This window comes from Phascolarctos cinereus, unplaced genomic scaffold, assembly GCF_003287225.1.
Source record: "Phascolarctos cinereus isolate Bilbo 61053 unplaced genomic scaffold, phaCin_HiC Scaffold_726;HRSCAF=1367, whole genome shotgun sequence".
Lineage (NCBI taxonomy): Eukaryota > Metazoa > Chordata > Mammalia > Diprotodontia > Phascolarctidae > Phascolarctos > Phascolarctos cinereus.
In genome coordinates, this window is record NW_027556098.1 from 220,081,327 (window position 1) to 220,099,079 (window position 17,753).

The 17,753-nt window shown below is 35.2% G+C and overlaps 1 protein-coding gene across 2 annotated transcripts in view; it reads left to right on the forward strand.

Annotated features, from left to right (window-relative positions):
* LRP2 (LDL receptor related protein 2) overlaps positions 1-17,753 on the forward strand; it is a 252,103-nt gene that overhangs the window by 129,152 nt on the left and 105,198 nt on the right. For both annotated transcript variants that reach the window (XM_020990917.2, XM_020990918.2), the window contains exons 32-36: positions 1,074-1,240; positions 4,584-4,727; positions 7,994-8,103; positions 15,498-15,675; positions 16,502-16,715. In XM_020990917.2, coding sequence (XP_020846576.1) covers positions 1,074-1,240; positions 4,584-4,727; positions 7,994-8,103; positions 15,498-15,675; positions 16,502-16,715 — 813 coding nt within the window. The remainder of the gene's footprint in view (positions 1-1,073; positions 1,241-4,583; positions 4,728-7,993; positions 8,104-15,497; positions 15,676-16,501; positions 16,716-17,753) is intronic.

Here is a 17,753-nt window from a genome sequence, read left to right on the forward strand (position 1 = left end):
GTGTTCCTTCTCTGCATTGACCCAGTCATTTTGCTCTGATTACTCAGAGTCAAGGACTGTGCTATTTGATGTTCTTTCTACCCATGAAGACATGGACTTAAAGGTACCATTCCTAGATCTTCCCGTCATCATGAGTTATGGCAAATGGACTAATTGGACCATATAGGCAAGAACAGACAGGGTCATATTTTTCTGACCTATTTTAACCCCATGTCAAGCAGTTAATGCTCATAGCTTCTGGTTCAATAAAACTCTTGGCAGACCGAAAAAAAAAAAAAGAAAGAAAACCCCAAATGGGGTCACGTAGGGTCAGACATAACTGAAAAATGACTGAACAACAGTGGAAAGAGCATTAGCTCTAGAAGTGGGGGACCTAGATTCAAGTCCTGTCTCTAACATTTACTCCCTGTATGACCTTGGCCAAGACTTTTCTCTGTCTGAGTCTTAGTTTCATCATCTCTAAGATGAAGGAGTTGGATTAGATGGCTTCTGAGGGCCATCTGGATCGACGATTCTGTGATCCTAGTAGCTATTTAAGAAACTAAAGAACTTCCTATTGTGAAATTCATCAAGCATGAAATGGGTTTATCGAGGAAGGCTTCCAAGCCTTTCTTTTATAGACTTTGAAGTTGGAAGAGACTCTTAGAGATCCTACTCTATCATCTTTCAGATGAGGAAATTGAGTCCCAGAGAGGTGAAGGGACTTACCCACAGTTAGGTCATTAGTGGCCCAATCAAGATTCAAACTCAAGTTTTTCTGATGTCAGATCCTGTCTTTATTCTGCTATACCCTGCTTCCTCTCCCATGGAGAGCAGTGAGAAGACCACTAAATCTTTAAGAATAGATGGGAAATTTAGGACCCCTAAATTGAGGTTACTGGACCCTACTAAGATTCTTTGTTAACCCTTGTATGATTCTGTGATTGTTTGGGTAAATATTTTTTTGTGCTTTGCATTTATTGCTACAGAGAAAATTTATCCCACAAAGACATAACAGCCTGTTACATTCCATTTCCTTAAGCAGCAGAGAATATTAGAATAGAATTCTGATTGATGTTATATTATTTTCACAGATGAACAACCCTTCCTCATAACTGTAAGAATGAATATAATTTATGGAATCTCCCTTAATCCTGAGGAGAAAACCAACGATGCCATGGTTCCTATCGCGGGGATACGCAATGGTTACGATGTTGACTTTGATGATTCCGAGCAGTTCATCTATTGGATTGAAAATCCAGTGAGTATTATATTTTAGGGACCATCAAGATCACTTTGGAAAAGCCTGAACAATCTCTTTATGAGAAGAATATATTTTGTTTTGTGGAAACTTGGCAAAATGGTGCAGAAGTGTATGAAATTAACAAGTCTCTTGATTAGTTGAATACGCATAATTATATTACTGAAAAGCAGCATAGTGTATGTAGTGGATTAAGTCCCAGCCTTGTACTCAAGAAGACTTGGGCTTAAGACCACCCTATGACACATAGTATCTGTGTGACCATGAGCAAGCCACTTAATGTCTTAGTGCTCCAGGCAAGGCAGCTCTTTTAGACTATAAACTTTGTAGATTTGTATCGGTGGAGGGAATTTTGTCCTGAGAACTCCCTTCATGGATTAAATGATAATTCTTTTTCTTCCCCCCAAGATTTTGGAGAACTTTTTTGCTTTTTACATTTCCCCCTTTTTTTACCCAATTACATCTAAAAACAATTTTTAACATTCTTTTTAAAAAATTTTGAGTTCCAAATTCTCTCCCTTCCTTCCCTCCCTCCCCCTTTCCCCTGCCATTGAGAAGGGAAGCAATTTGATATAGGTTATATATGTGTAGTCAGGCAAAACATATTTCCATGTTAGTCATGCTGTGAAAGAAAACCCAGACCAAAAAAAAAAACACTAAGAAAAATAAAGTAAAAAAAAAGTATGCTTTGATCTACATTCAGACTCCATCAATTATTTCTCTGGTGATAGATAACACTATCCTTTTTAAAAATTTATTTTATTTTAAATTCACAGAACAAAACAGTTTTGTTAGCACTTTTTTGTTAGCATTTTTCATCATATATCCTTCAGAATTATCTTGGATCACTGTACTGTTGAGAATAACTGAGTCATTCACAACTGGTCATCATACAATATTGTTGTAACTATGTACCCTGTTTTCCTAGTTCTACTCAGTTCGCTTTGTGTCAGTTAATGTAAGTCTTTTCAGGTTTTTCCGAGAGCATCCTGCTTATCATTTCAAGTAATAGCACAATAGTATTCTATCACAATCATATACCATAACCTGGTCAGCCATTCCCCAATTAATGAGCATTTCCACAATTTCCAATTCCTTGTCCCTGCTAAAGGACCTGCTATAAATATTTTTATATGTATAGGTCTTTTTTTCCTTTTTGTCTCTTTGGGACACGGACCTAGTAGTGGTATTACTGGGTCTAAGGATATGCATGATTTTATAGGCCAAATTGTTCCCCAGAATGGTTGAATCAGTTCACAATTCCACCAATAGTATATTAATGTCTTAATTCTCCTATATCCCCTCCAACATTTGTCATTTTCCTTTTCAAAATCACAGTTTTTAAGTAAAAAAATCTCACATATCTATGGTATTTAATGTACAAAGAGGTTCCTCCCAACAACTTTGTGAGTCAGGTAACACAAATATTATCTTCATTTGACAAATAAGTAAGCTGAAACTCCGAGACTTATCCATGGTGACATACCTAATAAGTATTACAACTAAGACTTGAGCTCAGGTCTTCTGATGCTAAAGCTCATCATTTTCCCACCCCGTAACACTGCTTCCCTAATAAAATCTCCTAATGCATGCCAATGCCTGGTACTCATCAGCCTGTGTCTTATTGAAACACTCACAAGCATGAAATTGCCCCAGAACAAGAGTCAGCAACCTTTTGCCCTGAGTGCCACCAATTAGGACTAAATAATGGCCATGGGACCATTGAATGTCACTGACAGCCCTAAAACATAGGGAGAAGAAAAGGGAAAAAAGAGAAAGGAAGAAGAAAACAATTAGGAAGGGAATGGAGAGATAGAGAGGGAAAACTAGGAAAATAAAAGAGATGAGAGAAAGAAGAAAAAAAAAAGAAAAGCAAATGAACATATGTTGGGAAGTGTTTGAGTAGCACCATGAATTTCCCTGAAGGTTACTTAGCAGCCTCTGTCCCGTAGTTCTTTACCTATTTTCTATAGGATGCTTCTCAGCAATTATTAAATTATTATTAAATAATCTTTAATTATAAATTTAAATAAATAATATAATATAAATAAATAGGAATCCTTTAGACAAGGTAACAGGAAGACCCTGGAGGGTTTGAGAATGTAGCAAACCTACTAAGAATCTGTCACAACTTCTGTACACATTCAGCAGTAGGCCAGTTCCTTCTCTAGATGTGGGTTTGTTACTGAGAGTTTTACTCCTGCCTACATCATTTCCTCACTTTCTCTCTATCCTCACTTTATTTGCTGTTCATACATTTGCTTCCAGGGTAACAGAGTCTCTGTTACACTGATAAAGTGTAACAAGTGGGTGTTACAAGCCCAAGATAACCTGACATTATATGTCCCTGGTGGAATTTGAGGAAAAGAAGGTGATATAAGTGACATAGATGAGAAACAGTGTGGTGCTGCTTGGCTCCAGAATAACATACCACTTTCTTGAGACCAGGTTTCACATCTTTGGTGGATTCATTTTGATCATTATTCCTGTTATAAAAGAAGAAGTATCTTTCTATTTAACCTTAGCTTATAATCTAGCAAGTGAACCCCATTTGCTCATTCCTTTCAAACTGGAGTACATATGTTTCAGTCCATACACTTAAAAATCAGTTTTGTTATGTCATCAGTATTAAGGAAGGAAGAAACAAACATTTATTAAGTGCTTACTATGTGCCAGTTACTGTGCTAAGTACTAGAGATAAAAATAAAAGCAGAGAGAAAGTTTGTCCCTGCCTTAGAAGCTTACATTTTAATGGGAAAAGATCACACATAAAAGGTAGCCAAAAAAAGCAAGAAAGAGTGGAAATGGAGATGCCCAGCCTGATAGCATGGTTTTGAAGTCCAGATACCAGACCCCAGAGCTGGGAGGGAAACCAGGGACAGCTTAGGCCCTCCATAAAATGGAGGTTCCAAGAGCAACTGACCAATGGGAGGAGGGGGTGGGCCTTACAGAGAGATATTCCAGGTTGAGAAGGATGAAGGGGAGATTTAATGTTCTAGGGCAAGGAGGCTGTCCGTAATGAGGGAAGTTCCAGGATGAGACATTGACAGAAGCGTGGTTTTGACATTCAGCAGCCAGGAACATTCACCAATGAAAAAAATCTAGTGGTTGTTACTTTTGCATCAAATATATAAAGTGTTAGACAGGTAAAGTATTTGGTAGGAAAAGACATGTTCATTATGAATTCCTGTCTTTGAGAGAGGGAGGGATAGAATTTGGAACTCAAAACTTTAAAAAAAAATTGAAAGTATTTTAACATGTAATTGGGGAAAAATAAAACATTATATTAAAAAAGAATCTCTGTCCTTGAAATTGTCTCATTTTCTTTCCCTTTTTTCCGAAGGGTGAAATTCACAGAGTGAAATCAGATGGCACCAACAGGACAGTGTTTGCTCCTGCATCTGTTTTGGGATCTCCAGTAAGCCTAGCTTTAGATTGGATCTCTAGAAATCTTTATTATACCAATCCTGGAACACAGTCAATTGAGGTAATTATTCCATAATCCTCTTTAAATTTATATGTGGTGCTTTAAGATTTATAGAATACTTTACACATGTTAACTAATTTGATCCTCAATTTAACCCTATGAGGTAAATGCTATTATTAGCCCCACTTTATAGAGGAGGAGACTGAGGCACAGAAAATTTAAGTGACTTGCCTTGTGTCACAAAGGCTAGTATCTGAGGAGGGATCTGACCTCATGTCTTTCTGATTCCAAGTTCAGTGTTCTATGTACTGTGCCAGCTTTCTGCCTTGCTCCTGAAATGAGGAATTAAAAAAAAAATGATTCTCTAGCCATATGAAGGTATCATTTGGAAAAATAATAAATTAAAATAAATTAATAAGGTAGATTTTGAAATTATTGAAAAAGAAATGTACCAAGGCATTCAGGTCATTCATGGATAGAGTCGGGAAGACCTGGGTTCAAATTCAGCCTCAGATATCAGATATGTGATTCCTGGGCAAGTCACTTAACCTCTGTCTGCCTCAATTTCCTCAACTGTAAAATGGGGCAAAGAGTACCTACATCCAAGAATTGTTGTGAGAATCAAATGACATGAGTAAAGCACTTAGGACAATGCCTGGAACATGGCAAGTACTTAGTAATGTTTGTTCCCCTCCTTCCTTTCATACTGAGAGGAAGAATATTTTGCTTGTACAGAGATGAAAATCCTCAGAGTTGTTGGAGAAAATGAATTCTTCAAAAGAATCATTATTGCTGCTTTTTTTCTTCTTGAGTATTTACTCTGTTTCTCCTCATTTCAGTTCTAATTAAAAGTCGAATATTACCTTTCTGATTAGAGGTAGATTATTGGATGTCTCTGCCTTCTTTTGATGGATTTCTTGCATGTGATAAGCATTATCTCTTATGCTAATTTCAGAAGTAACTCACGCTACCGACCGAGTCAATATATGACTGTACTGAGTGGAGAAGGAAATGGTATTTGCTTATATCAATGTGGAACCAAGTGGATGGTGGTTGAGTTTGATAATTTTTCATAAAAACCCTGAATAAATGATATATTTTGTTACGTGTTGGCAGTTAGTGGCTGCTGTTCAAGAATGAACTGTCAACTCTTTGGGTTTGTGGCTTATTGAACTCTATTCAATCCAATGTAAGTTTAGAAAGAGGAAGGGAACACTGCAACTAAAGCTTGTAAAATTAAGCTAATACAACTCACCAAGAGTAAATTAGAGACTACCCAGTAAGAAGAAAGTATAATATATTAATATATCTTTATCTTTTCCAATAGTAAAACCAGATGGAATTAAGAGAGATGAAATATGGCCAATTTGAGGAATATGTAATAGGAAATATTGAATAAAATACAGAAATTCACTAGTCAGAATATTAGTACAGTTATTTAACTATATAAGAAAAGATTTTAAGTTGATCTTGATTCTTGAGTAATTTAATGAATGTACAAATATACAAACAAAATCTTATATCCAAAATTTAATTAATTTAGCTTCGATGTAAGTTAATTTACTTCATTTGGATCAGCATTTGTCTCTTACAATATTTTTGTAGTATTATCAATGAAAGTCTTTTAGGAAGAATGAACTTGGATTAATTAGACAATTAGGTATCTTTTGTCAATTTTTTGCTTTGGGAAGGATTTAAATAGCATTGATTTATTTGTAAACGAAGCTGCTCTCTGCTGATGCCAGTTTCATTAATTTTATTAATAAATTGTATTAATAAATTTCATTAATAAAAGAGGACATTTCCCCTATTTGCTTTTTTAAACATAGAGTTTTTTAATTTCAATATAAAAACAAAAGTGCTGAAGAAATGGACACACAGTTTCCCACTAGGGGTAGCTATATGTCTGTTCTCTAAAAGGAATTTTGCAACTAAAGAAGGAGTTTGAAAAGCATGAGAGAGTAAGAACCTCATCCATGTAGAAAAACAAGGGAAAGAGGCTTTCTTTTTGCACAAAGAAAATCATAGACTTTGGGAAATGAAAGACTTGTTGCAGTGGAAGGCTTCTTGGCAATCCTAAGAGTCTGAAAGAAGAGAGACTCATCGTATCAATCTAGTGGCTTGGCAAGAGAATAAGATAGTATGCTGAGAAATAAAATATGAGAGGCAAGAAGCCGGATTCCCACTGATGTACTTTTTGGTGGCAGAACTCCTCAAGTGAAAGGATGTTAGTTCTGGATGGGACTTAGAGATCATCAAGTTCTCTCATTTTCTAGGAAACTGAGACCTTAAAGAAGTGAGGTGGCTTCCTTCGTTCACACAATAGAGCTGGGTCAAGAATCTCGGTCTCTAGTCTGCCTTACAACCTGATTCATTTTTTGCTCTCTGTTTTCTTAATAAGCATTCTTTTTTTATTTTTATTTTTAGGCAGTTGGGGTTAAGTGACTTACCCAGGGTCATACAGCTACTAAGTGTCAAGTGTTTGGTCTGAGGCCAGATTTGAACTCAGGTCCTCTTGACTCCAAGGCCAGTGCTCTATCCACTGTACCACCTAGCTGCCCCCTTAAGAAATATTCTTTAAATATTTACTGTCATTATCCCTCACCTTTCCCAGATAAAGGCCAGGCAGTTTTCATATCAGTAAAAACTTGGAAGTATTTTTTTTTTTGGCCCAATCTTGCACATTGAAAAGCTCTGTCTAATTTTTGGAGACTAACTAATACTAATGATTCTTTCCTTGCAAGACCATATGACTCTCTGGTACCCATCAGATTACCTATTGATTTGGAACAGAATTTGCTACAGCTCAGATCAGTCTCTATGTGTAGTGTGGTTTTATTAACATATTACAGATGATATTATTGTGGCCAGGTGAATTAGTACTGAGAATGTGACATGGAATTTGTATGGATGAGTGAAGTTTTTTTAAATAGTAAAAAAAGTAGATGTTTATAATTTTTTTGGTCCTTTCTGCATCTATGTTCCTTCTGGTTGTAATTTTGAAAGTTTTCCCATTGAGAAATACTTTTCCATAAGAATTTTTCTCTCTTAAAATTTTAAGGGAACTCAGAGAATACATTTGGGTGAATGATTGTTCTTTTTCTGGTATTGTCCACAATTATATGTTGTTGTCTGCATGTCACTTGAGCCTTTCTACTATGCCTCTTATATTTTATTTCTCAGCATACTATCCTATTCTCTTGCTAAACTACTACATTGATCTGACGAGATCTGCTACCAATCTGCGTTTTAGCTTTATGAGTTAGTCGTGATATGTATGCTTTCTTGCTGCTTATTACTTTTTATGTTATGTTTTTCTGCTACAGGTTTTAACACTTAGAGGTGAAACAAGGTACAGAAAATCTCTGATTACCAATGATGGGACCCCTCTTGGAGCTGGCTTTCCAATTGGCATAACTGTTGATCCTGTCAATGGGTGAGTTTACAAAATTACACATAATCTTAATATCACATTTATTCATAATATTAAAGTATAATAAAACAAAACGTGAAGGAGGAAATAATCTTGAGGAAAGGATATCTCTGCATCATCAGGTTCTAGTACAGTGCGTAATATTTAAGTAGTCAGTCAGTCAATAAACATTTATTGTCTTCTATGTGCTAGTCACTATGCTAAGCAACGGTAATACAAAAACAGGCAAAAGGTAGTTCCTGCACTCAAGGAACTCACAGTTTAATGGGGGAGACATTATAGAAATAACTATATACAAGCAAGCTATATGTAGTATAAATTGAAAATAATCAACAGGAGGAAGGCATTAGAATTAGAAGAGGATGAAGAAAGGAAAATTGTAGATGGTGGTATTTTTGTTGGACTTAATAAAACCAATTTCTTTCAGGAGGAGATTGGTGGATTCTTTCAATCTATCTTTACTTTGTCCTCTGACTCTAAAAGATTTGGGTAGTTTTCATTTGTGATTCTTTATAGTATATTATCCAGGTTTTTTTTAAAATAATGGTTTACAGGAAGTCCAATAATTCTTAAATGATCTCTTCTTGAATTGTTTTCCAGATCAGTTGTTTTTGATATCACATATCTTAGATTCCCTCTCCTCCCCCCACTTTTTCAATCTTTCGGTTTTATTCTGTGATTTCTTGCAGTATTATAGAGTAATTGATTTCTCTTTGGTCTATTACAGTTCTCAGAGATTCAATTTTTCTTAAGTAATGTTTACCTTCTTCTAAACTAATTATTCTTTTTTTTTGTTAGACAGTGGGGTTAAGAGACTTGCCCAAGGTCACACAGCTAGTAAGTGTTATGTGTCTGAGGCCAGATTTGAACTCAGGTCCTCCTGAATCCAGGACTGGTACTCTATCCACTGTGCCACCTAGCTGCCCTTAAACTAGTTATTCTTGATCTAATTCTTTCAGTGCTTTTATTTCATGTTTAATCTCTTGATTAAATCAAGACTAAATCATGCATAAGACCATGTTATTTAGGAGGCCAATGCATGACTATTTGGGTTGGAAGGTAGAATACAATGATAAGAATCTTCTTTGATATTATACAGTGGGAACAAGAACCAGAAAATGCAGTAATTTTTTAGTATTTCTTGCTAGAGCTTGCTAGCTTTGAAAAAAATATTGAATTTATTATATGCTGTAAGAAAGAAAATTATACATAATTTGGTTTATAGTTTCAGGTGCAATCATTTTTAGTTCTTTTTAAAAAATTTTTCAGTTACAAATTTTTCCCTCCTTCTTCCTCCTCCCTTACCCGTTGAGAAGGCAAGAAATATGATACTCATTACACATATAAAGTCATGTAAAACATATTTCATGTTATCCATTTTCCATATTAGATGCATTAGAAAAAAACCCAGAAAAATAAAGGAAAAATATTTTTCGCTCTGCACTGTGAGTCCATCAGTTCTCTATCTATATGTAGACAGCATTTTGAATCATGAATCCTTTGGAGTTGTGTTGGATTATTGTATTGATAATAGTTACTAAATCTTTCACAGTTGATTATCTTTACAATATTTCGGTTACTGTGTAGATTCTTCTCTGCATTCTGCTCACTTAACTTTGCATCAGTTCATATAAGTCTTCCCAGATTTTTCTGAAGCCATTTCCTTCATCATTTCTTATAGCACAATAGCATTCCGTCATATACATATACCATTAATTTGTTTAGCCACTCCCCAATTGATGAGTTTTAGTATCCAATTCTTTGCCATCACAAAAAGAACTACTATAAATATTTTGTCTGAATCCTTTTTCTTTTTCTTTGATCTCCTTGGGATATATACCTAGTAGTAGTATTTCTGAATCAAAAGAAATGCACAGTTTTATAACCCTTTGGGCATAGTTCCAAATTGTTCTCCAGAACTTCAAGACTGATTTGCAGCTCTACCAACAGTACATTAGTGTATCTATTTTCCTACATCCTGTCCAACATTTATCATTTTCCTTTTCCATCATCTTAGCCAATCTGATGGGTGTGAGGTAGTACTTCAGAGTTGTTTTGATTACATTTCTCTAATTATTAGTGAGTTAGAATATTTTTTCATATGATTATCAGTAACTTTGATACCTTCCTCTGAAAACTGCCTCTTCATATCTTTCGACCATTTTTCAGGTGTGGAATGGTCAAGTTTTTGTTTCAGCCCCCAAAATGTTACCAATAAAATGTTCTTCATATGCTAATTGTGGACTTGAAACCATTGAGTTTGAACAAACATTTATTCTACTTGTCTATTACATCACATGTTTATATCAGCATAATACAAGGCAATAATATTGATTGTTTAAAGTCATTTATCCAATTTTCTAGTAGGATTTTACATTTGAAAATAAGAGGGTTACAGAATCCTAAGTCTGTAAGGGATTTGAAAGAGTCATTTTAATCTAGAACTTTGTCTCAAATATACAAATCTCATTCTTAAAGGGCTTCAGGGACTAAGTTTCACAAAATCTTTTGTTAACCTACTTTAGTGTTTAATCATTTTTTTCTGCCAGCATATTAGGTATTAAGCCCCTCTTTTAAAATTCATTGTCTTTCTATTTATTTATAATTCATTCAGTGATTCAAGAAGCATTTATTATCATCAAACTGTTGTTGCCTGCCATATACTTTATTGAGTGGTATGGTGAACACAAAGATAAATAAATCATAATCTCTGCATTCAGAAAACTTACAGTTTAATAGGGAAATGCCAGGTCTACAAATGGGGGGAAAACCCAAAGGGCAATTTGTAACAAGTATTACAGAAGAGTTACAAGTCAAGTACTATGGGAACTAAGAAAAAGGAGAGATCACTTCCATATGGAAAATTGGGGAAGAACTTGTTGAAGATTTGACATTTCAACTTGGATTTTGGCAGTCAAGATGGCAGTCATATGTGAAGGAGAGAGGAAAAGCCAGATGCAGAGAAAGAAATAAGCAAAGGCAAGGAGATAGAAAATTATAGGACACGTTAGGGGAATGTCAAATAAGTAATGTTTTTCTGGAGCATATAATGGAGTATATAGTGGGGATGACAAGACTAGACTATTCTAGAATGACAAGAATAGAAAGGTAGGTTGGGGCCAGGACTTAAATTTGGATTTTATTTGGTAGATAGTGGGAAACTTTTGAAAGTTTTTGAACAAAGGAATGATCAAAACTGTATTTTGGGAAATTTTTTCTGACAATCATTTATATGATGGATTCAAAGTGGAAAGCCCAATCAGGAGCCTACTAGTTTATTCTAATAATCTGAGTAAAAGGAAGTATGGACTTTTCACCTAGGGTGGTGGTATTGTAAATTAAAAAGAAAGGACATATATGATAGAGATTGTTAATGTAGAATTGATAGAACTCAGTAACTAGATACTGAGATCAATAGAGAAAAGGAAGAAACGATGACTGAAGTTTTAGGAATGGGTAACTTGGACAATGGTAGTCCTATCTATAGAAATTGGAGCTCATATAAGGAGAAGACTCTATTTTGAGAAATGATTTTAGCTTAGAATATATTGAGTTTGAAATAATGGGCAAGACATTAAGGAAAAGATATTAATGGACATTTGAAAATGGGGAAAGAGACTTGGAAGAGAGATTCAGACTAGAGATAAAATTTGTAAGTAGTCTACATAGAGTTCACAACTGAGAGTATATGAGTTCATCAAGGGAAAAGAGCATATATACATACACACACACGCACACACATGTATGTGTGTGTGTGTGTATACATAAAATATAATGAGGGGGGGATGGAAGGAGAGAGAGAGAGAGAGAGAGAGAGAGAGAGAGAGGGGGGGGGGGGGGAGCGCCTAAAGATCATAGGATGGTTCCTGTATTTAGAAAGGGAAGGGGAAGAAGAGGAACCAAGGAAAGAAGTAGATAGAAAAGTGTTTATGATTTTCTAAAGAAGTGAGGTTAACTAAAATAGTTTAGGATTGTGTATTGACATGGTAGACAAGGTAAATGAGATTGGGGTCCTAAGAAGGAAATTTGAAAGGGTGATGAAAAGTTGACTGGAGCCCAAGGTATGTAGAGAGACAAGTGAATTCTGAAGGGTAATGACAGTTTGGGAGAGTGGTTTCAGTGAGGGAATGAGAGAAATAGTGGTTGAATTAGAGAGGGGAACTTCAAAGTTCAAGATCTTAGAATTGTAGTGTAAGAATTAGGTATATCTGTATTGGTGCAAGGCTAGGGTAGAGATGAAGGTCACTAGATTTGCAGAGTTTGAAGAACTGTGAGGCCAAATTGATTGTTAAAAAGCTCATAAATGTGGATTTTTAGATTGCCAATCTAGGCAATATGTAAATGTTTTCAGTGGAGATAAAAACATTTGTGTTCTGATTGATTGTTAACCAAGCATCTTATTAGAGCATTGATTGCTTTACACTAATGGCCAAACTATTTTCTACATATTTATCTCCCTCACTATAAAACAAAATGCATCTAAAATTGGAGTTAGAAAAGAGTGTGACCTAAGATAAATTTTAATTTTTCATGGGTATATTCTCATTACTTGATCTGAACATCATAGATTCATTGCATCATAAGAATATAGATTTAAAGCAGAAAAGTATCTCAGAGACTATCTAGCCCAACCCTATTATTTTATAGATAAGGAAACTGAGGCACAAAGAAATTAAATGACTTGCCAAAAGTCACACAAGTATTAAGTATCAGTAATGAGGTATGAACCTATGGAAGTACTGGTTTAGAATATAAAATCATTTGTGAAATCTTGTGAAGAATAATAGAAGATTATTGGTAGTATTGTCACATTAGATTGAGAAGCGGTGGGAAAAAAAAGGTTTTGTAGAAATCCTGGCAAGAGATGAATTTTAACCAGATCCTCTCAAGATCGTTTAGATGTGATATTGGAAGGGAAACAATAAGACAGTAAATGGAAAAGATCTGTCAACATTTCTATAACAAACTCTTTGCAATGACAGTGGAACTAACACACTGCAGTCTGCAGAAAGGCAAGAAAAAGAAATGGTACCGAAAAGGAAGAGCAGTTAGATTAGCTCAATTCTCATAGAAAAATAAGAAGATGATAGAGATAATACAAATTTGACATTCTTGTAAGATTGATTCTCAAATATATAACAGCAGGAAAGATACAGAATGATTAGAAAGAAATTATGGAAAGAGTCAGTGTGGTATAGTAGAAAGAGCAACACCACTGGAGTTAGAGATTCTAGGTTCAAATCCTGTCTCTGACAGTTACTACCTGTGTGACTCTGAGTAAGTCATTTAACTTTTTTGAACCTTAGTTTTCTCATCTGTAAAATAAAGTACTTCAACTAAGTGGCTTCTGAGGTCCCTTTCGGCTCTAGAGTTATAACCTTGCAATTACTACCAAAAAAAAAAATGATTAATAGAATATCAGGCACCACCAATTTTCACATACTTACCTTTTCAACTCCACAACTATTTATGAGAATACTCTACACACACCTATCAAGAGTATCCTTGATGAAGATGTGGTAAGGCAGAATTTTTCAAATTATATTCTATGGCTTCTTTACAATCATACAGTTGACTGACAGGTACAGAGGATATAATATTCCACTGTGTTTTTGTTTTTCACTCAAAGCACTTTATTTCGTAGAGCAAAATTCACCTTAAAGCATCTCCTCCAACAAGACATCTCACATTCATATATAAAGATAATACGAGATTCTTTGGTAGATGTAATAGTGGGGATAGTTTTGACAGTTCTCTGATTATTAGTTTTGAGCAAGGCATTAAACAGGAAGACATGCACTCACCTACAGTGTTTGATGGTGTCATGGGACGGTGTCCAGCACAGAGTTCAAGTAAAAGTGGATAGTCTGTAAATGATAAGATCCTCTAGTTGCTCCTATTTGTGATTGTTCTTGTATTAATCACCTCAAATTGCTGACACTATACATCCTCCTAAGTGAGATTCACAATTACTTAAATGATTTTGACCTGATTTTCCACAAAGGAAAAGTCAAATAGATAAAAGAATGCCTATTCTCTATACTAATTGGTTGAATGGACATCTCATTGAGCTGGTCCAACAGTACATGTAGTTCAAATAGACATGGCAAATGGGCACTGAACTGGGATCATGATTGAATAGGAGGAAGATAGTAAGCTGAATTGCATTTGAGAAACTGTGCAGGTCTTTTGGTGACCCCCAAGTTTCTCTCTAAAGCAAAAATCCATTTATTTTATTTCCTGTGATGCTATATGGTCATGAATAATGAAATAACATACAATCTCTGAAGAGTTAACATAGCTGGTCACCCTTAGGACAATTGAGAGATATATGAGCATAAATGGGAAGCAACATGTTATCATTGATGACTAGAATACAAGAAGCAGCAGAAAAATATTTTCAAGATATATATATATATATATTACTGGAAAATGAGGTTAGTCATAATACAGCAAGAGTTAGGGATAAAAGATGATAAGCCTGTATTCTGTACTGACACATATAAAATGTCACAAGACCTTGAAAAGGCACTGTCTCCTCCCTGCCCCTGCCAAATGTTGAATGGACCCTCAGTGGAGGATTTATGGGAGGAAATGAAGATGAGAAGGCAAGAATTGGTTGTATCCTGTACCCTTGGAAGGAGTAACTAAACTGATGAGGTTCTATGGCCTATTGGAGAACTGAAATATATGATATGGTGAAAAGTTTTATTATATTTTTGAAATAAAGCATTTTAAAGGCATGTTTAAATTGACCATATTTATTGATTCATTTCTGTACAAATCCCCGGACACCAGCATAACAATGGGATTCTCATGTATTAGGAAATTATTACCTCCTTCTCCTTTAATTAACTACATTAAAATCCATCCTTCCTTTTAATTTTCCTCATAAAAATCAGAATATATGAGGAAGTAGAGCTAATGGTTGCTAGGAATGAAAAAGGATTCGTGAGAATTAGTTGATAGCTAACCCCTTTTCTCCTCTTCCAGTCTCTCCCATCTGGCTTTCTTGCAGTACTAAGAATCAAGGAAAGTTTCTCTATAAAGTGAGGCTAGGATATTGATATCTGTCTTCTGAATGCCTTTCATCTGCTAAGAACCTTCTTTGCAGATCTCTCTCCTGTTTGGTTGAGAGACTTTTATAGTCATCACTGGGCAAAAATCCCCATCTGACTTCTGAGAAAACTGAAACCATCACTTGTCATGATAGAGAATCTATTTTGTACATTGCTAGGGTTGGTGCTAATGATCCAGTATGTGGGACATGGTTTGGGTTTTGTTAGCTTTCCCCGGGATCAATAGACAAAGCCAGCAAGCTAGAAAACATTAGCAGTAGGTGCCACTCATCTTTAAGTAGGTTCTTTTCTTCATTAAGTCACCCTATGTTGTTACAGGAAAATGTACTGGACTGACCATGGAACTGAAAGTGGGATACCAGCAAAGGTTGCTAGTGCTAACATGGATGGCTCACAGAGAAAAACTCTGTTCACTGGAAACCTAGACCACTTGGAGTTCATCACCATTGACATTAAGGAACAAAAGCTATACTGGGCAGTCACCAGCACAGGAGTGGTATGAAAAATAATGCTAACAATTACCGACGTACATTTGGGTGGGGCTTTTGCAGCTCACAAAGTTCCTTTTAGACAATAACTTTATGAGGTAGGTAGAGAAAGTATCATGATCCTCTTTGTTTTAAGGATGAGAAAGCTGAGGATCCAAGAAGTTGGGACCCAGCCACAGTCACACAACTAATTTGGTTTTGTCCAAATTGGAATTCACACTTAAGTCTTCTACCTTCAAATTCAGTGTTGTTTCTCCCCTACTACTCTGTCTCAACAAGCTCATGTAGCTTATACAGATGGAGTTTTAGCTTGCTTTGCCATAATTCTTGTTAATGTTTGCTGTTCTTGTAGTTGAGATCATAAAAGATGTAGTCTATAATTTGTCTTAGAAAATTGTTATGGTATTTACTCACTCTTTTCTACCAGTAATTTTTCTTGAGTCTATTCCAAAACCTCTTTGCAATGCAAGCCTATTTCTTCTGTTCCTGGTAGATACTCAGAAAAGCCTGTCACAATTTGTTATAGAATAAGCCTTTATCACAATAACTGTCACATTGGTCTTCTCTTCTTCAAGGTAAATTATTCTAATTCTTCACTTGACCCTCAAAGGTTTTTTTTTTCTCCCTCCAACTCTTTAATTTTCTTAATCTCATTCCCTGGAAACTCCTTTAACTTCTTCACTTAGAGAGTTTACAATCTGGCATCATATGTTCATTGGAGTTTTACTTAAAATACTTCTGTTTATATAGTCTAATCTGAAGTTGAGAGCTGGGATAGTTTCTAATACTTCTTTCTTTTATGTAAAACTAATGATATGATAAATGCTTCCTTAGATTGAGAGAGGAAATGTGGATGGTACCAATCGAATGATCGTGGTATTCCATCTTTCTCATCCGTGGGGAATTGCTGTCTATGATTCCTTCCTCTATTACACCGACCAAGATTATGAGGTCATTGAGCGGGTTGATAAATCTACTGGTGCAAACAAAGTCGCCCTGAGGGACAACGTTCCCAACCTGAGGTGCCTGCGAGTTTATTACAGAGACAGTGAGTATTTGTTACCCCCTTCCCATAACAGTAAAGGCACAAATCTCCCAAATACAGATTCCAAAATGAAGTTGCATAAGAAGAATAGTGAAAAAAATATTATGCCATCCCAGAAGCATTTCATGAAGTTCCAAATATTTGCAAGGATTTGTTAGATGATAAATCCATTCCTTACTATGTCTACACACTGAGTATTCTTAAGACTGGGAGAGGAGTGAGATGATCTAGAATCTGCCTTACCAACATATCCTTAAAGCAGTGATTCCCAGGAATCATGTCTTAGACAGAAGAACAATGGAATTAGAATTTCAGCAGAGGGTTCTTACATAGCTTTAAACTCTGCCTGCAATTCTATCATACATTTTCTACTTACGCCTTTAGAAACATCATTTTCAGTTTCAATAAGGTGGTAGTTATTTTGTACTTGCAATTTTTGCTCACCAACCTGTTCCTTTCTCATACTGTTAAACAAATTATTGTTAATTACCCCTCCCCAACCGAGTTAATCTCTTAGTATTTAATAGTTTTGTATGATTCCTTTTATTGAACGTGAAAATGAATGTTTTATTAATTTATCTTGTAAGCATGCCTGGAACAGTGGTTCTTAAAGTGTAGTCTGAAGACCCCTGGAAGTCCCTGAGAGCCTTTTGGGAGGTCTGTAAGGTCAAAACTATTTTCATAATAATACTAAGATGTTTTAATTTTAATAGAGTAAATATCAACATATATCCCACATAAAAGATCCTTGAAGGGTCCTCAATAATTTTAAGAGTATAAAAGGTGTCCTGAGGTTAAAAAAAAAACAAGTTTGAGAACCACTGGCCTGGAGATCTGAAGATGCATGCATATTATTGAAATGTCAGGATTTTAAAACTGAAATGTTGATTTTTTAAAAAAATATTGAGATTATTGCAGTATAATATGACGGAAGGAAAGAAATTATTGTATATACATGAAAACAGTTAATAAATTTCCATTTTTGCCTTATTGTGCACAACTTGTAATGAAATGTTAACCAATGATAATTTTAAAATTACT